Source organism: Ambystoma mexicanum, chromosome 11 (genome assembly GCF_040938575.1).
Source record: "Ambystoma mexicanum isolate Mex_15411 chromosome 11, UKY_AmexF1_1, whole genome shotgun sequence".
NCBI classification, from domain to species: Eukaryota; Metazoa; Chordata; class Amphibia; order Caudata; family Ambystomatidae; genus Ambystoma; species Ambystoma mexicanum.
The window spans coordinates 86,157,933-86,183,510 of NC_090934.1; the positions used below are offsets into that span (position 1 = coordinate 86,157,933).

The 25,578-nt window shown below is 46.8% G+C and overlaps 1 protein-coding gene across 1 annotated transcript in view; it reads right to left on the reverse strand.

The window, feature by feature from the left end:
- The window catches only part of KIAA0319L (KIAA0319 like), a 940,271-nt gene that overhangs the window by 400,764 nt on the left and 513,929 nt on the right, over positions 1-25,578 (reverse strand). Inside the window, exon 5 of the mRNA XM_069622595.1 lies at positions 21,083-21,184. Within this exon, the coding sequence (XP_069478696.1) occupies positions 21,083-21,184 (102 nt within the window). The remainder of the gene's footprint in view (positions 1-21,082; positions 21,185-25,578) is intronic.

Consider the following 25,578-nt stretch of genomic DNA (forward strand, 5'->3'; position numbering starts at 1 on the left):
AAGAGGGTGCACAAGGGAGTGCTTCAGGGAGGAAGGGAAGACTCCAGTGGTGATGGAGTGATTGCAGAAATCCACCAGGGCAGGAGCCAGGGAGTCGATGTGATCCTTGATAGTTTTGGAGGAACAGGGGTGAACCTGTTTCGACGAGACTAGATCGGACTTGTCTAGAAACCTCGTCTGGAGATAAAAGAGGAAAGGTAGAGAAGGAAGGAGGAGGAGGGGTGGCTGCAGAAGGGCCAAAGGAAGAGCAGGGAGTAGCGGGAGGGGAATGAGAGGAGAGTGAGGACAGGATGTCCTGAGTTTTAGAAATGAAGTGAGAAGCCAGTGCCGTTCAGAGGGCCTGGGAAGGGACAGGAGAGGTAGAGACTGCAGCAGGATTGGCGAGTTCCTTGCAGATTTTAAAGAGTTCAGCCAAGTTGTTAGATGCCGCAGAGACGCAGGCTTGGATATGAGCTCTCTTCTTGGTGAGGACAGAGAGCCGGTATTGCCTCTGCAGCAGGCGGCAGGCCAGTTAGTCAGAGGATGAACTTGAAGCACGCCATTTCCTCTTGGCAACCCTACACTTGCGTTTTAGGGTGATGAGGTCCGAGTCATACCAGGAGTTGCACTTGGCTTTGGGCTTCAGGCGGATTCTCATGACAGGGGCAAGGATATCAAGGGTATCAGATATAGCAGAGTGGAGCGTGGAGAGGGCTGTGTCAGGGTGGGAGTCAGCCAGGAGGGAGGAGGGGGTGAGAAGGCGGCAGCGAACACCTCAACTGACACGCGCTTCATGGGTCGGGTGACCGAGAAGGTGGGTGGCAGTGTCGGAGGTGGCTTGGCCTGCAGGGTAGGGATGGTGAGGTGGGATGATAGGAGGAAAGTGGTTACTCCAGGAGAGAGGGGTGGAGAGAGGGACAGAGAGGGGAAGGTCTGAAGAGATCAGAACATCTAGAGTGTGCCCTGCAGAGTGAGTCGGGCCAGAGGGGAGAATGTTGAGTGAGAGAGAGTTGCAGAGGTTGCGAAAGAACTTAGAGGGGGGACAGGAGGCATCCAGGTGGATGTTGAAGTCTCCAAGAAGGAGGAGTTGAGTGGTTGAGGCCAGGAGTGAGGAGGAGAGGTCCGCCCACTCAGAGAGGAAGGAAGAAACCTGACCAGGTGGCCGATAGATAGTAGCCACTGTAAGGGAATGGCTAGGCGAGAGAGAGAGCCTGCAGACGAGGCATTCGAAAGAGGAGTAGGCCTCCGTAGGAATGACAGAGGCAGGAATCCACTCAGGGAAGATAAGGGCTACGCCCCCACCAGATCGGTTGGGCCTGGGCGCGGAGAGGATCTTGTAGCCATCAGGTAGGAGCGTGTCAAAGCTGGTGACAGAGCTGGCCGTAAACCAGGTCTCAGTGAGACAGAGGACCTCGAGGTCAAGTTCTTCAAGAAGGCGGCAGATATCAGAGGAGTGTTTGACAGCGGAGCAGGAGTTAAGAGTGGCAATGTGGAGAAGGTTGCCGTCCTTGAAGGACTTCCGGGGCGGGGTACAGATCGGAGGTACGCCCTGCGGAAGTGTAGAAGGTGGCAGAGAGGGAGGGGGAAGGCAAGGTAGCCAAGGAAAGGGGGGAGGGGACAGCAGGAGAAGAAAGGAAGTTGATGAGGCGCGGAAAGCGTCTATCAAAGAGATGAAGGTTGGCCTGAGGGCCTTGGACCAAGATGGTCCCATTAGAGTAGACATTAATGATGACCTTAGAGGATAGGAAGAAGGCCAGGAGGGCATCCCGACGGGTACCACCATTAATGGTAGAAGAGGGGAAAGGAGAAAGAACAGAGACCATATGCAGGGTCAATAGATCTGGAGAAGGAACAACAAAGAGGATGTCGGTGAGAGTTTCCTTGGAGGAGGCACTGATGTAGGTGTCAGCGATAGTGAGGCCTGGGTTGGAGACCAGGATGTCCTTTTTAAACTTTTTCCTACCGGACTTAGTGAGGAGAGCAGGATAGTCAATAGTGAAACAGTTTGAAAAGATAGGGGAGACAGAGAGCACCATAGAGTAGGTGAGAGAGGAGGGAGTCCAAGGGGTAGACAGACAAGTCAGCGAGAGGCAAGTGCGCAGGAGAGTGGCACAGGATGACGGCACTTAGGAGGCGAGCGCAAGAAAGGCACAGGACATTCTAAGACAGGAAAGAAGCCAAACCTAAATTTAGAATCCTAAAGAGGGAGAAAAGGCCTAGGTTTCACAGGGCAACTTTAAATATGGTGACAGTGCTTGTTATACAGGTAAAATCACACCTAAATTTGAGAATCCTAAAGAGGATTGTCCGATATGTACTCATCGCAATGGTGGAAAATCAAACTGTATGAAAAAGATAGGCCCCTAATCTCGCAGATGAAAATTATCATGAGAAAATATTGTGGCTTTTCCATATTACCTGAACTACAATTTTATTTACTTAAAGTGGAACCAGGCACACTATATTTTCTTGATATATGTCTTTATGAAATTGAAGATGTTCTTGATTCATTACAAGGTGGCATATGGAAGCAAGTATTGGGTTTGGCCACTTCATAAAACATGAAATAGGACTCCTTCCTCCATCTGTAAAATGGCATTGGCGGATGCTTAATAATTATGTCAAGTACCTAAAACCACCTGCTAATAGTCTCTATGAAGATCTAAGCAATCAGGTGCTGCTTAAACACCCACCGTCCATATTAGCATTTGTGGAAAAAATGAAGGATATTATGTCCTCTACGCTTATCCCAGAAGAACATCTAATTTTGGGTTTACCTAGCTGCAAAAGGAAAATGCAGCTATATTATTGTTGCTGTCAATCGGACAGAATAGGCAGGTATATCACGTTTCAGGAATATGCTCAGATTAGAAGGAAATGGGGTGCTTGTCCGAGCTATCTTATGCAATTTCCATCAGCTTCTGGTAGACATCTATACCTCCGCTTCAAACTGAACCAATTTCATACGAATTAAAGATTAGCCCAATGGGGAAGATGCAATGAATCAACAAAACCAGGTGCTTGTAGATTCTGTCAGAAGGTTACTATGGTTGAATCTTTACAACATCTGGTTGTTTTCTGTGATTATTTCGAGATTTTGAGACTTAGTACTCTTGGATCCTACTTTGATCCCTCTTCATTGCTGGCGAGAATGACCCTGTGGTCTAGGTGTATGATAGGAAATAGTACTAAAATGACTATGAAATTGACTATGCTACTGTGTGAAATTGACAAGAAATTGAAAGAAATGAATCTTTTATGTACATAGCATAAAATCACCAACAATTAAGGTTAAAACGGATATTATGATCTGGATAAGTGCATTTTTAGTTTTGTCATGTCTATGATTAATTTATTTAAAAAAAGGAAATGTGACTTATCACATATGAATTGTAGCAAAAGAATTGTGCTTATTCGCAAGGAAAAAAAATTAGAAATATGTTTTTAATACTGTTGTAAATATGTGTCTATAATCTTGTATTTTTTTATTGTTTCTGTAAATTGTAAAGGTTTGTAATCTTACAAAATACAATAAAATACAATAAAAAAAAAAGATAAAGAGGGAGAAAGGCCTAGGTTTCACAGGGCAACTTTAAATACGGTGACCGTGCATAGTTGAAACAAGTGAGATCGCAGCCGAGTTAGTGGGTAAAACCATGTGGACACAGGACTCCTCGTGCCTACACCAAAGTTTTGCTATGGCTTGAACCCAATCCTGACTTTGGGGGTTAAATACAATCTTTTTGCTTTACTTTCTGTGCTCAACTGAGCATATCTCTTTTGTCAGCCCTTTTCATTACGAGCGTAGGGGGGCCATGTCCCCTTTGTGAGATTAGTTTGTCATTTTACTGTAGCACATATAACCTTAGAGTAGGAGTATGAAACCTTTGGCTCACCAGATGTTTTGGACTACACTTCACTTGATATCTGACTATTGCCTAAGCTGGTTAGGAATGATGGAAGTTGTAGTCCAAAACATCTGGAGAGCCAAAGGTTGCAGACCCCTGCCTTAGAGTGAAGTGCTGTCAATCCTTTTTCTTTTCTGACATTTTTGCAACTTTTAAGTTGTGTCCAGGACGGGCTGGTGACAGCAGATCTTTTATCACTGTTTTTGTTTAACATGCAGTCAACAAGACTGACCATGTTAGTTTGAATGGTGCCATTGCTTACCGCCGGAATGCTGAGCAGCAGCCATCCAGCCTAAATTTGAGATAAAAGGAAGTGTTCTGCTGACGTTCCTGAGATCATCAACTGAAGCCAGCACCCCAAAGAAGATGAGTAACGTGCTGAGGAGCCAAAGACCTCTGTTGATGAGGACCAGCATTGCCCTCAGCAAAGTCCCGGTGAAGCCTTGCCTCTCAGCAACAATCCACAGATGACACTTATCAGTGCTTCGCCCCGTGGGTGAGTGGGACTAACTAGCCCAGACCCTATGCACATGGGTTCTGCCATCAGAAGCTTTAGGGAGCGTCCCGACATTTTTTGTGTGAAGACCAGCTTCGTCCAATGAATCGTCGATGTGCCCAGTTGCAGCTTGGAACTCCACGTGCCCTCGACCTGTGGTCTAAAAGCAGTCTTCGACATGAAGAGGGGCCTTCCTGGAGCTTTGTCTTCTTCGTTGATAAAGAGCTTCGATTGCTGCACTTCGGGTCTGAATTCTGGGCAGGAACTTGCATACCTCTTTCCGCCCTCCCCACGCCATACAGTGTGTATGGGCGTAATGCCCACTCCCTAACTCTACCTTGCCTGGTCACGATTGGTGAAGTTCTTAACCCTCTGATTAACTGTCCTTAACTACTTGTACCTACCCTTCAATCCTTTTAAGTGCATTTATTCTGAAATTATTAATCAACTGTTATATGTGACTTAGAACTCCCCAAACAGGTACTTGCCTGGAAAAGTGACTCAGATTTACCTGGTAGAGAAAGACTTAAGAGATAGGTGCCTTGTAATTAGAAGGCAAGGGATCATGTTTACTTGCATATGTACAGTTATTCTTCACTTTCCTACTTTTTAAACATTTGTTTTAATGTTCTTGCCTGAACATTTGCTACTGTTAGAAGTGTAAAGTGTGTGTTTATGGGGTGATTAAGGAATAGATATTTACCTTTTACTTTAAATGCTTAGCAAATTTAAAAAGGTCTAATATAGTTTTTAAACTCCGTTTTGCTTGATTTATTGCAGTGGTCTATGTTGGATACACTGTACTACTACACTACCCCCCCATAGCTCGTGAAGTCTGCCTTACTGCTCGGTCCACACTACCTTGAGAGTTTGGTTAGACCCAAGTGTCAAAAACCCCGTTCATGAATTAGGGTGGTCTCTCAGAACCCTCCTACACAGCTGGTTCTGGAAACCCATATGAACATAACCCTACCACCAGGTTCTCACATGGACTCCACTGTTGTCAGTTTGGTGTCAAGGCCATCCAGCTTTGTACGTAGGGTGTTAATGGAGATTAGAAGCATTCTTTCTCCAGAACATCACAGTTCATCAAGACCCTCTACCTTTAGACTGGCATCTGCCCTGCTAATGTGATTGGGGTTAAAAAAGTCAGAAGATCGCTCCTCCGTTAATCTTCCTGGAGCATCACAGTAAATGGTAAACCCTTCACTGGGGTACACACAGCAGAGTGAAATACACCCCATCAGTCACCAGAATTTCCAGGAGCCTAGTTAACTTATCAAAGTCCAGGGAGGGGGTGTTGGGTGTCAGGGAATGCTTGAAATTGTCACATCCCCTTCTATGTATACCCACGACCTCTTGCCATATCAACAGTCATTCACCAGGCACTGCAAACCTACTCTCAGATGCACTATGGTCTCTTTTCTCATGCCTGTAGCACTCCTGGCCCGTCTGTGGCGGTCTCTCCTCCTCATCAACCCTGACAATGTCTCTAGACAAGTCCGATCTATGAAAATCTCGTCAAAGCAGGTTCTCCCCTGCTCCTCCAGAACCATTAAGGATCACAGTGACACCTTTGCTCCAGCCTTGGCTGATTTCTGTAATCACTCCTTTGCCGGTGGGCCCTTCTCGTCGCCCTTCAAGCACTCCCTTCTGCACCTCCTTAAGAAGCCCTCTGCCAATCCTTCCTCTCCAGCTAACTATCACCCGATCTCCATCACCCCTTTCCTAGGCAAACTCCTGGAAAAGCTGGCCATCTCCCAGCTTAATCTGCAGACTGAATCTGTTGGTTGTCTCCACGACCACCAGTTTGGCTTCAGATCTGCCAGAAGCATGGAAACTGGTCTCCTGAACACCCATGAGGACCTGCTTGCTAATCTGGACTCTAATATTCCTTCTTTCCTCATTCTCCTTGATCTATCCCCTGCTTTTGATACAGTCAACCATGCCATCCTGCACAATCACCTCCGTGATAACCTGGGTATCACTGACCGACCCTCTCAGGTCCAACTATGGTCCTTCCTCTCTTCTATCTCTCTCACTCACTACTTGTGGCACCTCATGCCCACAGCATTGCTACTTTCTGTTCCAACATTCAGTGTTAAGTGGATAACACCCAGCTCTCCTTCAGGCTCTGTTAGGCAGAATCCTGTGCAGTGCCCTTAGGGACCACTACACACAATTAAGACTACAGGTGGTGATACAAGTTTTACCTTTGGTACAAGCCTGTACTACTATGTCATAGTGGTAGCAGTGGCGGAGCAGCCAGGCCTATCTCAAGAGTATATGAGCAGTAGCAGAGATTACACAAAGGGACCACAATTACTGTGACTCAAGCAAACACTGACTCAAGGTTTCAGGTAGAAAAATATAACAACATTTTTAGACCATTCGTTATAAACACAACACTTCTATTAAACTTCAATAAAAACCACACGTTAAATATACTACAACTAACCAATTCACTTTGTACAGTAAGTCTCAGGGTAAGCACCCTGTGTTTGAATGAACCGGTGTTAGGCACAAAACACGTTACCGCATATTTGATTGCGATCACTTTTTGACAGTTCGGTCTACTAAATAAACACGTATCTGTGACATGAAATGCCACCGGGGCAAAAACACACTTAGCACCTGAGATACCCAGAGGGAGTTGGATGCAAAAATCACAGGCAATATTTTGGTTAGGCAGGCAGAATCAAGAAACACCCAGAGACAGGAGTTCAAAAGTCAAAGGGCCGGAGCCAGGGTCGAAGACACTGGGGCCAGTTGCCGAAGATCACACGGTCTAACAGTTCACGATTCAACGGAGCCAAAAATACTTTGATATTGTCAATGTTCGGAAGCAAAAGTTATAAGAAGGAGGGAAGACAAGGTCAAGCCTTGGGAATGAAGAAAAAGGGATTCACCCAGTTTCCTCAACAGAACACAGTACCTTGTTCCAATGGTGCAGCTGGTGCCCTGGCAGTTGTTCCTGTTGGTTTCCCGCAGACCCACGATTCCTGGAGCTTCGTCGTGAAGGAGGACGTCTGAAGGGGGTCTGCACCACACAGGGATGAGGCCGGTAGCAGCGACACGGAATAAAAGGTGCGCTCCTTAAAAACAGGTGAGGCTCTTCAGGAGGCTATCCGGACCACTACAGCAGTGTGCAGCGATTTCGACCACGGAAGAGGATCCTCTGGCTGTAGAAGATGCGCTGGTTATCCCCACAAAGCTCAAGGGAAGAAGACTCCGGACTGGATCGTTGAAGGGCAGATAGCTCAGGACTGCAGAAGGGCTTCATTGGGACGGGGTAGTAGCAGCAGCCGTCGTTCTCTCCGCTTCTCTTCGGTTCCTTGTAGTTCCAGTGGCGACTCTCTGACTTCTAGCCCAAGAGACCTGCCTTTTATGCGAAAAAACCCCATTCACGCAGCCTGGCTGTCAATCACACAGCAGGGGGGTTGTGCAGCCCGGACAACTACCCTGGCCAATCATGACAAAGTGTGACTTTGGTTTCCTAGGATACCCTGTGCAGGGGGCGACTACACCCCTCCCGCACATTCAGACCACCCAGACATCCAGGCGCCTTGAGGAGGGCTTCTGGGCAGAAGCCCGCCAAAAGACAGTGAACAAAGAAGGCGAACCTAGTTTGTCGCGCAAAGTAAAACACAAGAAGGACTTTAACAAAAAGAAATGGCGAATAAACCCAACCTGAGCCAAAAGAAAGACGATTTGGTCAAGCGGGTTTATGTTCGAGGCTAATATAATATCCAAGAACAGTACCACGTTTATCAAATATAATCACAGTAGAAAAGTTAGGGTAGATACCACTGCCACCAGCCAAGTCTAAATGTTAAAAGAGCGAAAGAGTGCTCTAGGAGGTACAGATAAAAAGGGATACGAGTTAACCCTTTCTAGTACTCCATGGAAGATGGGGTGTACTGGATCTGTGGTAGATTGACTAAGTAAAGTTAATGGTAACTTTACCCTTTTCTGGGGGACAGTAGTCGCCTCAGAAATGGAGTCGAGGGAAATCTCAAAGACAGCCCTGTGCCACGGCACTGAAGGTGCTGTGTGACAAACACAAAGAAGGGGGCTATTGAAGTGGTGTACTTCAGAGTCCACAAAAACAGATGGAAACACATAGCAAAACACAGTTAAGAGTGGGGGAAAAGCTCTCACTCTTACCAGGTGGAAAGAAATAAACTCCAGAAGTCCAGCAAAGCTGCTTGGGGACTCACTAGGTGAGGGAAATTAGCCATAAATGAGCATTCTCCCCAACAGGCTCCCCTCAGCCACCTCTGCTCCTTTCCCCCCTCGGTCTCCAACTTCCCCCCTCTCTCTCCCCCTTACCCCGCCCTCTCCCCCTTACCCCGCCCTCTCCCCCTTACCCCGCCCTCTCCCCCTTACCCCGCCCTCTCCCCCTCTCCCCCCTCTCCCCCTTGCCCCGCCCTCTCCCCCTCTCCCCCTCTCTCCCTCTCTCCCTCTCTCCCTCCTCTTTCCTGTGAAGCTAAGAACCTTGGTGTCCTCTTCGACTCCACCCTCTCCTTACATCTCCGACGTCTCTACGAAGTAAAACTATCAACTGCACCTCCTCAGAGGTATTCTTCCTTTTCTCACTTTCCCCCAGAAGCTCACTGACTCCGGAGCTCTAGTCCTCTCTAGGTTGGGCTACTGCAACAGCCTCTTTCTAAATCTGCATGCCTCTACTCTTTGGCCTTTACAACTTATCCCGAACAGGACTGCAAGACTTGTCCTTCGCTTCAAGCCCAGGGATCGTATCTATCCAGCTCTGAAATCTCTTAATTGGCTCCCTGTGGCCGCAAGTATCAGGTTCAAGACCCTTTGCATCATCCACAAGGCTTTCTGGGGCCTGGGACTGCACTTCCTCCAACTTTCTCCTCCTAAATGTCTTCCTTCTCTTGCTCTCCACTCATCCACCTCTGAGGGTCGGACGCTTCTCCAAGCACAGAGTGGGGGCCGGGGGGTGTTTACATCTCTCTCCTTGGCTGGGACCTCCCTCTGGAACAGCCTCCCTGACCCTCTCAAACTTGAGCAGAACCACCTCCGGTTCTGGCAGCAACTCAAGACCTACCTTTTTGCTTCCGCTTTCTCTCTTCCTCTCCCCTGCTGATGTCCCTGATTGCTCTGCGCACTTGTTACCTGGCTACCCTCCGAACTCGGGCCCAGGTTTCTGCATGTCCAGTTGCCCTCATACTGCCTCCAGGCTCCCGAAGCACTTAAGGGTATGTACCTGTAACCCTACAGTCCCTTCTCTCTGAACTTATGAGCCACCCGCTGGCTGCACTTATTGATTTACCTGCCCTTCACACCCAGCCCCCCACTGGCACTTCTCCCCTCACTCTTCCTCACACTTGTGCTTTCTGAATGACACAAGGCCTAGTAAGATCATTGTTTTGCCCTCCCTTTGTTTCCCCCCTCATTGTCTTGTTGTGCATGGAAACATTTCTGCACAGGCACGTTATAAATGCCATATCATAATCCCCTGCCCACGGCACACTGCAGCGGCCCCCTTGCCACCAACATGGTCATCCACAGGATTCCAAAGTCCCATGCCAACTCCCCCACACTTGTCTCTAACCAGTGAAATCAATACTTGACAGGTCTGGTTCCCTGTTCCACGGCCAGACAAGAGCCCAGAGCCTGAACATGCTTGCAAAGTCTCCAGTGGAGTGGCTCCACTTGCAGATCATGGGGACACTGCTTCTATTCTGAAATTTGGATTGATGTCTACTGGTGCTCAGTTACCTCTAATGCTTCTTCCATAATGATGGGGCTCCAGTGTAAAGATTGGCAGCTTCTGCTGGATTTGGCAGTGGAGCATCAACCCGCACATGTTTACAGAGATAACAGAATGGAAGTACACCACTGTGTTGCATCTGGCTTGAGAGGAATGCATTTATTATTATGTGTTTGAATCACTGAGCCTCCATGCAAGAGTCTAGAATGTTGACAACTGCAGAAGATGAATGACCGTTCAGTAAATGTATCAAGAAATGTTGGGTGAACGTGATGAGCAATTTTGAGAGAGTGCCAGAGAAAGCTGAGAGTGTCCGACGATGGACCAGTGGGTTTCTTTCAAGTCTACAACTGTACTGGAGTGTAACTGTTTTTCTTGAAACTACATGCAAGAAAAGCTATCTTCCTGTGTACCCGTTTGACTCCTGAACATACTTGAGAAAGAAGATGATTTACATTACATCACACGGGTTTGAAGTTTTTACCTTTGCCACTCAAACCCAAGTCCTTTGGTGTGGTTGCCTTTAAATTGGTGACTGCTCAAGTGTGAAGTGCAGCAAGGACAGTGGTCTTAGCCAAGGTCTCAGAGCAGGAGTTGTTCCTATTTTGATGAGGTCACAAAGGGACACAACACACACACACACACACACACACACACACGAAAGTTTGGCTCGGAATGTTCTGTATTTAAAGTTAAGCCAAAATCCTTTAAATGGTCTGCTCCTCCTTTGACCTGTAAATGGTCTTATTTGTGGCTGGACTATCCTTATTCCACTGAGGAACAAGTTACATACCCATGGTTTAGTTATTTTGACTGTATGTTCCTGCCACGTATTCCTCATCTTTGATATTCGATATCCAGCTTCAGTCACTTTGGAGGTTTTTTTTTCCACCAGAGGGCACTGTGCATCGATGGCGTCGACTCGATGTCCCTCGAGGGCCTCCGTCCCGAGGATGATTTCATCAAAGGCATATATAGCACACGCAGTGCCTGTTGGCTACAGTTCCGTTTTTCCCCCTTACAGTAGAAATGCCTGCATAACCATGGGAATTACCGTACTCGGCCTTGAAGGAACAAAAGCTGTAATAGCATGGGAAATTCTACTGTGGGGAAGGTTGAGAGGGTGATGATGAATACATGGCAAGAACATTACCAGGGGTAAGTAACTTGTCCTTCGAATGGATTGTGTCCTCCCACGTATTCCTCATCTTTGATAGACTCCCAAAGCAGTATTTCATTTGGTGGAGGGAGTAGGATTAGATTTTAATGGTTTTCATGAACCGAGTGCAGGACTGCTTTTCCAAAGTTACCATCCTGACCGAGGGAAAATTCCAGGCAGTAATACTTTGTGAACGTGTCGATAGTAGTCCACGTTGCCGCTTCACAAATATTTATCGGTACGCCCATTTAAAGGGCTGTAGAGGTAGCCATGCCCCTGGTTGAATGGGCCCTTAAAACTTCAGGAGGATCCTTTCATGCCAGCCTTTAACAATCTGAAATGGCCAGAATGATCCATCTGGATAAGGTCTGTTTAGTAACAGCCTAACCCAGTTTGTGGCCGGTATAGCCAATGAAAGGTTGATCATCAATACAGAGTTTTGACAGTCTAGATATATAAAAGTTTAAAAGCTCTATGAGGGTCTAACCTATGTAACCTCTCCTCCTTCTTGCCAGGATGAGAGGGGATAAAAAGAAGGGAAAACAGTTTTGTCCTATATGGAAATCAGAAATGATTTGGAGTAAAAATGAAGGTTTCACCCTTAGAACCCTGTGCTTATGAAAGATAGTAAAGGGTGGCTTGGTTGAAAGTGCCAGCAACTCACTCACTCTATGGGCTGATGTTAGAGCTACAAATAGAATGGTTGCAAAGGTTAACAACCTTAAGGGACGTGAGTTTAAAGGTTCAAAAGGTGCAAACATTAAACATCTTAGAAACAAATTAAGGTCCCAAACTGAAACCTGGAACTGAGATGGATGGTACACATTGGTAAGCCCCTTTAGACATTGTGTCACTAGTGGAATTTTGAAGTATGAACATTCCACTGATGAGTGCTTAAATATGGACAGCTCTGCCAAAAAGCCCCAGATTGGCTAAACATAGCAGAAAGGATAAAACATCAGATGTTTTACATAGAAAAGGATCTACATTCTTTTCTCTGCACCAGTTGCAGAATTTATTGCAACGGAAACCATACAAAGACTTTGCTGCTAGCCTTCTGGCCAAAAGTAAAATCTCCATTATGTCATCAGAGAGGTCCCAATCCTTGTGTCTCAGCCTTTCAGAAACCAAGCGTGAAGGTTGAGTATTTTGACCTCTGGATGGACAACCCAACCACACTCTCGCAAGAGAAGGTCCTCTCTTTGTGGAAGACGTATTGGAGGTCAGATGGACATGTCCAGACGGTCCAGGTACCACATCCTCTTGACCCAATCCGGGGCAATTAGGATCATGTCTTTCTCAAACTTTCTCAACCTCCTGATCACATGAGGAATGACAGGGACTGCAGGAAACGCGTACTTGAGTGCAAGTTCCCAGTCCACTGCAAACAAGTCTCCTAGAGCTCCTCTTGGAGGAAATTCCCTGGAGCAATACAGTTTGCACTTCCGGTTGAAACCGGCCACGAACAAATCCACTTGCGGGGTTCACCAAAGGGTGAAGATCTCTTGAAGGACTTCCTGAGCTAGTTCCCACTCGTGGGAGACTGTGCTCTGCCCGCTCAGAGCATCCACCGCCTTGTTCTCCTCTCTGGCTGGGTGAACTGCTGATAGGGAGATTCCTTCTTGAATTGCCCAATACCAGAGCTGCATTGCTTCTCTGCACAGTGGTAGGAACCCTACACCACCTCTCTTGTTGAGGTAGTACATAGCCACTGTGTTGTCGGTCATTAGCAGGACGTTATTTCCACGTACAGAGCAGAAAGGCATTAACCGCAAGTCTGATAGCCCTCAGCTCCAAAAGATTGATATGGAGTTTAGACTGACGGACAACAACGACCGCTGAATGTCAGATCGTTGGTGTGGACCCTCCACCCCGTGAGTGGCGTCCGTCACTACTGTTATCTCTGATCATGGTTGCAAACAAGGCTCTTCCTTCAGAATGTTGTCCTCGCAGGCCCACCACAGAAGATCCTGTGCGCCCCTGCTTGGAACCTGAAGTAGGTCCAACATCTTTCCTGAGAACTGGGACCACAGAGTTCTGAGAGCCCATTCAAGGGATCTCATTCTCAGGCGGGCCTCTAGCACCAGAAAAACGCAGGATGCCATGAGGCTGAGGAACCTCAAAAAAAAGAAAAAAAAAGAATCGAAGGCCGGAAAACACTGGGCACTTTGAAATTTGGTGACCATATGTAGAAAGTCTTGAGCCCTCACCTCGGGTGGCGAGCTCTTTCCAAAGGATGTATCCAGAACAGCTCTGATGACTTGGAGTTTCTGAGAAGGTGTCATATGGGACTTCTTGTAATTGAGGGAGAAGCCCAGTCTGTGAAGGGAGTAGCAGGTGACATTGAGATGATCCAGGACTTGTTTGGGAGAACATGGCCTGATCAGCCAATTGTCCAGGTAGGGGTAGACATGAATCCCCCCCCCTCTCCTGAGATTCGCTGCCACTACCGCTATCAGTTTGGTGAAAACCCTTGGACGGAGGTCAGCCCGAATGGCAGAACTTGAAATTGATAATGAGAACCGCCAACTGCGAATCTCGGGTATTTTCTTGAGATCGATGAAAATAAGGTCCAATGACACCAGCCAATCCTGTAATTGGAGGGCCTGAAGGATCTGAGAAAGTGAGACCATCTTGAACTTGTCCTTCCGAGGAACTTTGCTTTAGCAAAACAAAAAGGTGATGGCTGGAAGGTTTTGAATTAATCATAACCACGGCCATATCTCTGGGCAACCCTCCAGACCATCGTTTTCAGCCTTCCAAGTCATTACGGAAGGGGAAAAACCATAGGCTTGGTCCTAACCGAAAAGGGGCAATCCAGCCCGAACTGGTAGGTCATATCCCTTCTGCACGAGACCACAAGCATCCCCAGACATATTTCAGCCTTGTTGGGCATCATTAGTGAGGAGTAGCTTGGGTCTCTAGGCCGGGCAGACTCTGAACCCACGTCTGGGCATACCCGTCCCACTCGGGGTGACTGTAGCAAAACAAAAAGGTGATGGCTGGAAGGCGTTGCACCTCTACCTCGTCCACTACGAGGGAATCTTCTTTGGCCTCTTTGACCAGCCATTCCTCTCGCCCTTCCAACTGAGGAGCAGTAGCAAAAAAAATCTACCCTCTAAGGTTGTCGACTAGGTTGAAAAGGCTGAGGTTGCCTAATGGCGGCACCTAAAGATTTGGCTGCTGCCTTCGAGGTCTGCAACTTGTCAAGACTCTCGTCAGCCTTGTTGCCAAAAAGGTGAGACCCATCAAAGGGCATGTTGAGAAGTCTAGATTGCACATCCGGTGCAAAACATGACTTCCGCAACCACGCAAACCTGCTCTTAACAATGCTAGTAGCCATGGCTCTGCTGATGCCGTCAGCAGAATCCAGACCTGACTGAAGAGACTCAGACATGGCTCCTTTGCCGTCTCTAACTATGGCTAAGAACCTGTCCCTTTCATCCCCTTCTGGAATGTGCTCTGCCGCCATGGAAATTCAGTCCCATAGAGTGAACGTACATTTTGCAAGGGCACATGGGGAGTTAGCAGATTTGAGAGCCATACTTCCTGCAGAAAATACCTTCCTTGCCCATCCATTTACTCTGTTGTCGTCCCCATCTGGAGGGATGGTAGGGTAAGCTGCTTGCTTAGATGTTGCAGTAGCTGCCTGTACCACCAGACTCTGGAGTGGGGTGTTACGACAGGTAGTCAGGGTCACTACACTTCTTGGTCAAGTTTTTATTTACAGCCCAATTAGTTTCCGCTGTTTCCCAATTCGTTGCCACTCTTTTTTGCAAGGCAATATGAAGCAGTAATATAGGATCGGACTGAGGACCCTTATCTAGGATGTCTGTTATATCATCCTGTTTGAATGGTAATGGAAGCCTACTCCACCCCATGTAGTCCACTACCTTGGACATGAGTTGTCAGTAGGACACATCAGCATGCTCCCCAGCCTCTGATCTCCCAAACTCAAGTGAGGTGTCCGTACACCCCACTTGCTGTCTGTAGGTTGTCATATAGGTCTCTCAACCTTGACTCATCTGCTATAAAACTCGGTTACATTTGGCGTACCAAATTGGAGGGAAAATGGAGCCTCATCTGAGGGTTAATTCTCCTCATATATTGAAGTAAGAGACTTAAAAAAAAGTATTTTCTTGGTAGAGGTACAGAGGTCTTCTCAGGTATTACAAACAATCTATTGGCACCATAGGCTTTAGTGGGGCTCTCGGTGTCGATGGCGCAGCTGGCAATGATGGCGCAGCTGGCAATGATGGCGCAGCTGGCAATGATGGCGCAGCTGGAGTCGAAGTCAACGTTGAGGGTTTGGATGGCGTCAAAGGTGTCGACGACCTTGACTTATGCTTTCGGCTAGGGTGATCCTTCGATGTTACGTCGTCGGATCGAGGCCTCGGCGGCTCCCAATGTGGATCGGGCCTTCATCCCGGCTTCCCACTCGCTGCAGTGGATTTTTTAGTTCGGCAAGATACCCTCTCAGGGTTTTCACAGTACCTTACAATGAAGAAAAAGATGCAGCTGAAGACTTCTGTTCCTGGCAGTTCCTGCAGATCTCACTGTTCCTGAGCCTCAGTCGTGGGGGCAAGTGGGAGGACGTCGGGGGACTCCTGCACTGCACTGGGACTTGTCAAAAAGCTGGCAAAGGGCAATTCTTCAATTCCGGTAGCTGTAGTCAAGCACACAAACTGGTGCCCTTCTCCCTGGTTATTCTGTTTCCTGCAGCACTCTTCAATCCATCAAAGGCGTAGGAACAAAGGGACCAAACCTGGTTTGGCGCACATACACAAACTCTAGAAGGACCTTTCCAAAAAGAAATGGGGAAACAAAGGACTGGGACCTGTTTTTACAGAGGGGGCTCAGACGCCATCTTGAAAAACATGGCTCCCGCGATTTAACGCTACCGTTGTTCGCGGTCGAGAAAAATCATGGTAGTTAATTGTAAAACCACTGCCACCAGCCATTTCGATAGGAAAGGGTAGCATTTGACTGCTACATGAGTTTCTAGACAATTTCACTTTACTTTCTCTGGGAAACAGTAGTACATCAGATAGAAGGTATTTAAACCTTGGGACAGCCTAAAAGGCTTCCCTGTGTCACTGTACTGAGGGTGCTATGTGACGCAAATGAAAAGATGATGCCTATGGAGTTGTCTAAAACTCCATAATCAAAGAACACAAGAGTAAAACACACATCAAAATACGAGAGAGTGGGGAAAAAAGGCTCACACTCTCTCCAGGTAAAAAAATCAAGTCCTCAAAATCCAGAATAGTTGCTGGGGGTCTCCAAGGTGAAGGACATTAGCACATTTATGTGAATTCTCCCTAACAACCAATGCAGTGTGAAAAAAGGACTAAACCAGTTATTTTTGGCTCTCTGCCTTTGTTGACCATCTTCCTCCCAGGTAGGGGCAGGAAATTACCATATATGATAATACTCTTTACAGGCTCTAACCAGAGAACGGGAAGGAGTCTGTGTGCTAGGAACTAGTTTGGTCTAGGTAAGTGGCTGAAGCCTGTCCCAATGCATATCCCAAATCAGAGCAATAAATAGCCAAACTGTGGTAGAGCCGTTTATCCAGGAGTGGATACCCAGTCAAAGTTTGCATGATGCAGATTCCCCCCCACCACTAATCCCTGATAGATCAGATGGGGCCACCCCCAGCCCGGGTTTCTGTGTATTGAGACAGGCTCTGGAGCCATTCAGGAAGGTGAACAATAGAATCAAGAAACCAAGTTACAAGAGGCTGCAGGACGATACTGGAAGAAATGCAATGACAACCATTGCGCACACAAACTACTGCAAAGTGAAGATCTGCTCTTTAACAAGTGAGCTCCTGCCAGGTGCCTCCCTTCCATGAACTGGTGGATCTAACCAGTTCAGAATTCTGCATCTCTGTTTGAGTCATCTAAGAGCGTCCTGTAGCGATCTCGCATCATCCAAAGTGAGGACTCCTCCTTTGCCGGGACCTCACAAGTCTGGGGCTGTACATCCATCCTGCACCGCAACCTCAATGTGGGCTCTGTATGTTGTAGCTTTGCTGTTGCACTCTAGTAGGAACAGGAGCCTTGCTGGAGCTAGTGCTTTCTCCCTTATTCTTGTGCCTGCAGACTCTTTGCTGGGTTAAGACTGCTTCTCGCGACTGTCATCCTTGTGGCTCTCCATCCTCATGGGAACCGAAGAAGAGGTCCCCCTTCACCCTCAACCCATGTCCCGTCTCGTGATCTTCAAAACCAAGAGGTCAACGGCCGACTTACCTGTACTGCCAGATCACTGGATCTAGGTGGCAAACTAAGCCACTTTTGCAATCATGACCCCTGCAACCCCGATGCTGCAACCAACAGTGAGCAATCATCCCCAAAGGCCTAGACTTACCTGGCTTGTTTTCCTTCTCGGTCGTAGTTCAAGTTACAGATTAGCATGCACGTTTTTGTGACCCTTCTGGGCCAGGTGCAGATGTATAGGGTGTAAAGTTCTCCTTAGCAGCCACCATTACATAACTCCCAGAATGCCCCTTTCTTAAACATGAAACCTATAATCTACATCATAATAAAAGAGTGACTATTATTCATTACCAAATTGAGCCCGTCTTCTCCCATAGGAAAACTTTCACTAACTTTTCAAACTCACACCAAAGCCACCTACATTTCAGTACTTAATTGAAATATTGTGAAATACTTGGTTCTTGTTTAGCGCTAGACTCTTTAAGCTTACTTATAAAACTACACGGCAACACCAGAATGTTGCAAGGTCCGTGATACATCACCTAACCTCTTTTTCCTCCCACGTTAGCTCTTGTAACAATACTGCATTGAACTGTATTGATTCAAAAGTGTAGTAGTGTCGCGATCCTACTCACCTGCCACCCAGCACCGCTATCTGCGCACATTCAGAGAGTTTATGGTAAATTTGCAAAGTTAAAACCTGCAAACTGCCTCTGCATTTATTTACTTGTTTTACCGCTGCAGTTTTGGACCAATCCAATTTCATGTTCCATTCCGGCTTTTGGGTCAACCCAGCAGATGCATTCTGGTATATGTATGATGTACAAACGGCAGAGGACTGGAGGAGGCTTACTAAATACATTTGTTTGCAGCAAGCTAATAAGAGCTGCAGAGGACCCGATTACATTCACCTGTTCCAAGCTACTGCAGGGTAGGCTGCAGAGAGCTGGAGAGCCCTTAATTAGAAACCACTGCTGTAGGCTACTGAAGCCAGGGCTGGGCTTAATTGAACACAGCTGCCAGAGTCTGCAATCAGCTCCACACTTGCTTCCACTGGGAGTTCGTGCTTGTGCTCCTGTTACCAGTTTTTGACCTTTCCTGAAAATCCTAATTTTGCCTTTTGAATCCTGTTGCTATTGCTGCTTGCCGCACCATCTCCAGTCTGCTGCACTCCACTGCCTTCTGTCCTGCGCCTCTGGGCTCCCTGCCTGGTGGCCCTGCTTCACTCCGCTGCCTTCTGCCCTCTGGGCTCCCTGCCTCACTCCGCTGCCTTCTCCCCTGCTCCTCTGGGCTCCCTGCCTGGCGGACCTGCCGCACTCCACTGCCTTCTGCCCTGCTCCTCTGGGCTCCCTGTGTTGCAGCCTGCCTGTTCCAGCCTTTGTTTTATGATAACTTTTTAGTCATTTGGTTCTTAACTGATATCTTATCTGCCTTTCTGACTTTCTGGAAACATCCTGTTTTTCTGTAAGCATTTCTGCTTTACAGACTTGTCCTGTTTCTGCCTTGTTTTTCTCTCTTTCTTCTACAAACCCAGTCATTTGCAGTTTTCCTGTTTGTTCCTTGCCCGCGATATTTCCCGACTTCAGCCCATAGTTCTAGTGTCGGTTCATAAGTACTCTGAGTTTCCTGAATTCCCTCATATTCGCTGTGTTGGCAACAACCTATCTTGCCTTAGCCCTTCGCCTATGATTTGTACTTCGTTTCTCTATCCTATCCTGTCCTGTACCTGGTTATTTCTCTCAATGCTGCTTTCTACCTGTATTACATCTTGGTCCACTGTGGTGCCTCCATTTGAATCCGTTTACAGTGTGACCCTGGGTTGTTATCCGTTCAGATCAGTTAAGGGAAAAACTTCAGTTGCCTTCGCCTAGTCCGTTGAAGTCGTACCTGCCTAAGTATATGGTCTCCAGTTTTACCCTTCACTGAGTACAACAGTTTCTTCGGCACGCCTAATTCATGCCGCTGCTGTATGACCATTGTTAAGAGTAATCTGCTGGTACCGATCTCAAGTGCTTTCCTTAATCCCTGGAGACACCTTATCATATTCCAGTACACCCTTTATTCTGATCAATCTGTGTTGCTGAGTGTATTTGCTTATCTTTGATTTCTTTCGGCCTTTGTTTACAGCCAGCTTCTGCCCCTGCAGTTCCTGTGAATACCTGTTTCAACTCAGATCAGGTTGGTATGTACCCTGTTTCTGTTATATGCTAGCATTGCCTCTGGAATCTTCCCCTAATCTACAGTGCATACTGTGAGAGATAGCCTCTGCCCTGTGCTCCCTGGCCAGACTTGTGATAAGTAGGTGTCCCAATTGCACAAGTTAACAGCGATTGTATACATATGTAAAATATTTTACTTACTTTGTAGTGTTCTGAAACTGAAAGTAACGGTCTCCGTAATAAGTAGGTATATATTTTGTAATTACTTGTGATGACAATATATTGTTTTGATAGTCACTGTGTGCGTTACCTGCACCATATACCAAAGCTCTTGATCTCCTTAGTCTAAGCATTGCTGCTCAGTCACCTACCAGTGAGAGTTCTGCTAGGATTTGTGTTGAACCCTGCAGATACAATAGGTTGGCTTCCCAGAACCCGGCACAAATGGTGGCTGTGTAAAACCCTTTTAACATGAAAAAGTGGCCCACTTCCAATGCAGGGTAGAGAATGAATATTTGCACCTAGAAGGTGCTGAAAACATTGGCAAGACCTGCCAGTGTACCTCCTGCATTTTACTAGCCACCCGAAGTCTTTGCCTATCGGCAGCCATTTTTTTTGAATACCCTGGACTCTCCACCAACCCAGCTGCCCCGCCTCTGCCACACTGTCTGCCCCAAGCCCCCCACATCATTCTCCAAACAACTTTAGCGCCATCCTACTCCCACTCCATACCTTCTTGGGCTCTCTGCACCATTCCTTCTTTCAGTCGGGCTGCTGCTATAGAAACAGAAAGGGAACTCTGTCCCGTTTCTATTTACCATGTCAACAGCCATCTTGGTTTATTTCACTATTCACTAGCGATCTGGCTTGCACAATTTACACGAAACCAGTCTCCAATAAACAAACAAAAAAGTAAAGTATTCAAACCCTGGACAGAACTCAGGGGTGCAAATAGCCATCACCCCCTTGTTGGGGGTAAGCATTTGGCCGATAATGCCCTGAACCCTCGCCAATTGTGGGCCGTTACGCACCAGACGCTGGGGTGATTGCTACAAAGACAACATGGAAGGCTGTAGAGGTTGGTTGGTCCTAAGATCAAGACCCAGTCGTTACTGAAGAAAATCCAACACAAACAATCAGATTTAGGTAGCAGAGGTTTGGAGGATGAAGACATGTGCTCATTCGAACTATGCTTCAGAACACTTTTCCAGATGCACTCTGGGAACAGGAATGACACCTAAAGTTGGTCTAAGAACTAAAAAAACACCACTTCTGGCAGATTGTCTGAATCCTCCTGTGAAGTGCATAGCTCGCCTGGATGCATTTATTTTAAGAACGTGACACCCATCACTCTCCTTCCATTCCTGTATTCATCAACCACTGTAAAGCAAACCGTACACATACAATAATGGCATCTTACCATTTGGAGGGCCTGGAAGCACAAATGCATTCAACTCAACGGCGTTCTTGGGCAAGGTCACCTGGACGCTGTTACCTGCAGATACGACCAACTCTTTCACAACTGTGGAAAGGAAGACAGAAGACTGGATCAGAATTGTGCGCATGTTAAGAAAAGCATATATGTGTTGCAAATCATTTTAGTACACAGATATCACCTACTTCACTGTTTTCGTGTTAGATTCATAGAATATCGGAATTACACAGGGAACAAAAGCAGTGTGTACGTACACCGGCCACGCATGCCTAGTACACGTGTACAGCTAGGTCCAAGGGAACATAAAAAGAGTAATCATGGTAAGCTCTTAGCCCGCCATTCCTCAGCCGTTCCTATGGCCCAGCCACCTTGAAGCAGCAGTGTGCCACCCGCCCCTTCAGTCTAGTTCTAATGAATTTGAATAAGACAACCTGTTTTTCTAGGTTAACATTCAGAATGCAGCATCTACCATTGGTGTGGGCATGTGAGTCAGTGACCAGATATTATCTTGAACCAAAGTGGTTCACATATTAAATATTCATTACCATGCATAGGTATACTGAAAGGGTGTCGAAGAAGGAAGCTGACACAAAGGTGGCATATTGGTTGCTTAAAAGTTATTCATAGCTAAAAGAAACTCTCACTATCCCCATCTTCCAAGAGGGGGTTTCCTGCCTTAAACTAATACTAGAGTAGCTGTCCGAATGTCAGTCGAAATCAAACTCCACCGGCCTGTGTCACAGCCTACTTCTATCCCTTACATTACAACTAAAAAATAATCCAACAGAAAATGCCTTCTCCAGGTGGAATGACTGTTCCCCTGGCTTGTGGTCCCAATAACTCTTTGTACCAGTCAACTTCCGGGACCAGGAGAAGGACTCCCTTCTCCTGGTATTGGTCCGCACACTCATTCACAACAAAGCAAGAGTGAATGACTCCCTTCCCCTGGCGTCTCTTGAGTATATTCAAAGTTCAAAAGGCTTCAGTTTCTTCATCAGGAGAACAACTCCCTTCTCCTGGTGTTTGAGAGCTCTTTTCCTTATCTTTCAACTTGATGTTTATTTTGCCACTCACTAATGGTATTAGTAGAGTCCCAAACCTTTCTCTGGGCTTCAGTGGATTTCTACCTGCCACTGTGACGAAGAACTTTCCTGGGATGCCCAATACACTTATGTTGGGGCCCAGGCCATTTTCTGGCAGTTAGTGGGCTTATTGATGCCACTGTGATGAGGAAGTTCTCCTCGGATGCTCAGTCCACCGTTCCCAATAGTTTGGTTGTTACTACTGTGCTCAAGCCTGCCTCTCCTCGTTGCACCCCTGAATCTCTCGCACCTCATGTTACCTTCTTTGGGACTTCAGTTTGCCACCTGGCTATCCTGGGTCTAGGGTGCATCTCTCCAGTTATTGGGGCTTCTTTCCTCTGCTTTTGCAGCACTGCGTCGGCTGCGCACTCTACTGTACTGCTCGGATCCACTCCAGCTGGACCCACATAGAACTCCGCTCTTCAGCATCTCCGTTCAGTCGACAGGATTTGAAACTCTACCTTCGGAGGACTTCCACACCTGCTGCCTCTCCCGGCAGACCTTGTCAATTTCTTTAGTCTATTGTCTCTTCTTATACAATGTTGCCAGTCCCGCCCTTGTGGAATGTCAAAGTCCTTCGTTTCTTTCAACAGTTTGACCATCATGCCTCCTTGGGGCCACCTCGTACCAGTACTACTAGCACAGTCATTAATCTTCATGTCTTTTGTGCTCTTCTTCTTCCTAGTACTTTGTTTTGGCTGTATCCTGTACACTACAGAAATACATTTGTCTACTGTGAGAAACCTAGGAGTATTCTCCCATGCAGACCCCGAGAGCCCTCTATTCAGGTGGCCAAGTTAGGGCCATCGCTTTTGGATTCCAACCCTGGGGGTGGACAAGCGAGGGATGACCGCATGGGAGTCCGGAGCTGTACCCATGGGGTACCCCAGGCGAGACGGGGTATACCCACGGGACAATAAGAGGAGGATATCCCGGAAGCCTTTATGGGGTATGCCGAGTCTCTCGTGCCCAATCCAGGTCTCAGTGTCCCTAATTCAAGTCCAATTATCCATGACACAAGAAGGAGGAAGAAAAGAGTCAATTACCCAAGATTGGGTGAGAAGAAAAATCTAATAAAACAGAGAGGACACTTTGATATTAATATCCATTAATCTTCTACCTATCTAGACCACAGCAAATACTATCAAGACCCATGCTTGTATAACAGATCATCAGAGGTAGGGAATACTCTAGCAAAAGGGAAAGCAATCCAATTAAATAAAAACAAGGTTAGAGGATTTCCCTATCTCCGCTGTCGATCCCCTAAAAATATTCCAGCAAAAAGATGTAATCTGTTCATGGAAATGCTCAATCCCTTGGGACGTGTGCCAAAGAGAGAAATAGTGTGCAAGAGGCATGATAAGGAAAAGGACAAGTGCAAGTGTGCACAGCAGAAAGAAGGAAGTGTGCAAGAGGCACAACAAAGAGAAAGAAAAACAAAAGAAGGTTCAAGTGTGCACGACAAAGTGAAAGATAAAAGGTTAAAATGGAAAACAAGTGCAAGAAATAAATCGAGGGGCTAAAGATCAGTGGTCGTGCTTAGGAGGAGCAAAGAGCCTTGCGTTTTCGAAAGTCTCAAGATTATAGCACATGAAATGATTGTATGTGAAGGAAACTGTATATAGGAGAAAGTTACATCCCGACAAGTTGAACTTGTGGTCGAAACTAGAGGGGCCTAAGCTTGAGGAAGGGGACCCTGAGAAGCCTAAGAGGAACTGTGTTATATGTTGTTTTGTTTGAAACTTGGAAGAGTTGAAGCTTGGGGAAGGGAATCCCAACGAACTAGAGACATTGAACGTTTTTGGAAAATATCGCCAAACTGTGGTACCTTGTGGAGAAGAGTTTGTATTTGTATTTAACAACCCCTTCTGATTGCACTAAACTTTGATGACATTGACAGAACTACACTGGTGAGAAGATCACCTGAAACCAGTCTGGGCTTATATTTCTTTTTGAAGCACTATTTTTCCTTTAAAGAGACTTCCTATCACATTTTGTCAAAGAGTGAGGGCAAGGATAGGTTTAGACACAGACGGATATTGGTTTTGGACTTTCAGACAGACTGCCCTTCGAAACATCAGTTGAGGGAACAATCCCTTTTGAGTTAGCACCAGTTAGGTATTACACCAACCCCTGAACTGTATCGAATAAAGGTTTTGAAACGGTTACATTTGAGTCCGTGTCTCTTGATACCATGCCCGTCTCACACTACTATCAAGGAAGTGCTTTTGTAATGGGGGTGGGGGGTTGTTAGGGAAGGTTGGGGTGTGCAGTTAGTCAACAGGTTGCACCCTAGGTGGCTGTCCTTGTCCCCAGAGGAGAGGGGCGGGGAGGAGTCCCTCCCCATGAGGTCTCCTGCATTAAACTACCCCTAGAAGGACTATTGGGTAGCAACCGCACCTCCCTAGCCTCATACTAGCCTCATGGGTAAAGGATTCCCACCCCCAGGGAGAAGTGATGATACCTGGTGAATCATCATAAAACCCATTGACAGGCTGTTGCATAGTAAACTGTGCAGTCTACCGCTGCTCGCCAGTCCACTGACCCACTCAATGACCGCCTTTCCTGCAGAACCTGTGTTTTCCACTTTTCTAACCTTCAGAATACTACACAGATCTTCAGCACAGACACAATATTCAGTTGTAAAGAATGAGTGCAATCAGCCTCATCTCACATGCTGCACCTACCCTCAGCACAGGTAAAATTAGAGGTTGTTCTTTGGTGGGCACATGGAGTCCTACGTCAGTGCCATCTGCCTGGACCAGAGCAAGGGGCTGATCCCGTTCGCGGCTCTCCTTCTCACAGCAGTGACTGATAGAAGGACAGACCCCTGGAGTTACTAACAGAGCAATACTCACTCCCCTGTGGTCCAGTATGAGTAAATCCATTGGTGCAATATCAGAGCAGAATTTCCAAAACGGGCTATTATGTGGGTGTCTGGTGCGGCAGTCCTCAGAGTGCTAGTCTGTACTCTGTATCCTGCCATGCACCTCTTCAACCCCGTTAGTTCCTGGACCACATCCCCATGGTCGAAGCCCTATATTACTCTTTGGACAATGCCTACAAACAATGCGGACCCCTGCTCTCGAAACAAAGTATACGTGCACATGCTACTCTGCTAGCCCACCTAGAAACGTCCCACAACCCCCTTTGGTCCTGATCTTTTGGGCTTCTCATTGTTTCTTGCTCATGGGGAGGGATCTTGATACCGTAGAAGTGACAGAATCCAATGTTTTTGAGGCAAGAAGTGACCAAATTTTGTGTTTATTTTTTTAATGAAAAAATAACTTTAAATAAATATATGTGGGGGTGGGGTAAGGTATGTTAATAAGGGTAGTGGTAAGGAGGTGGGGATGAAGGGGAATCTCACCCGGCAGTACAAAAAAATATGTTGGTCAC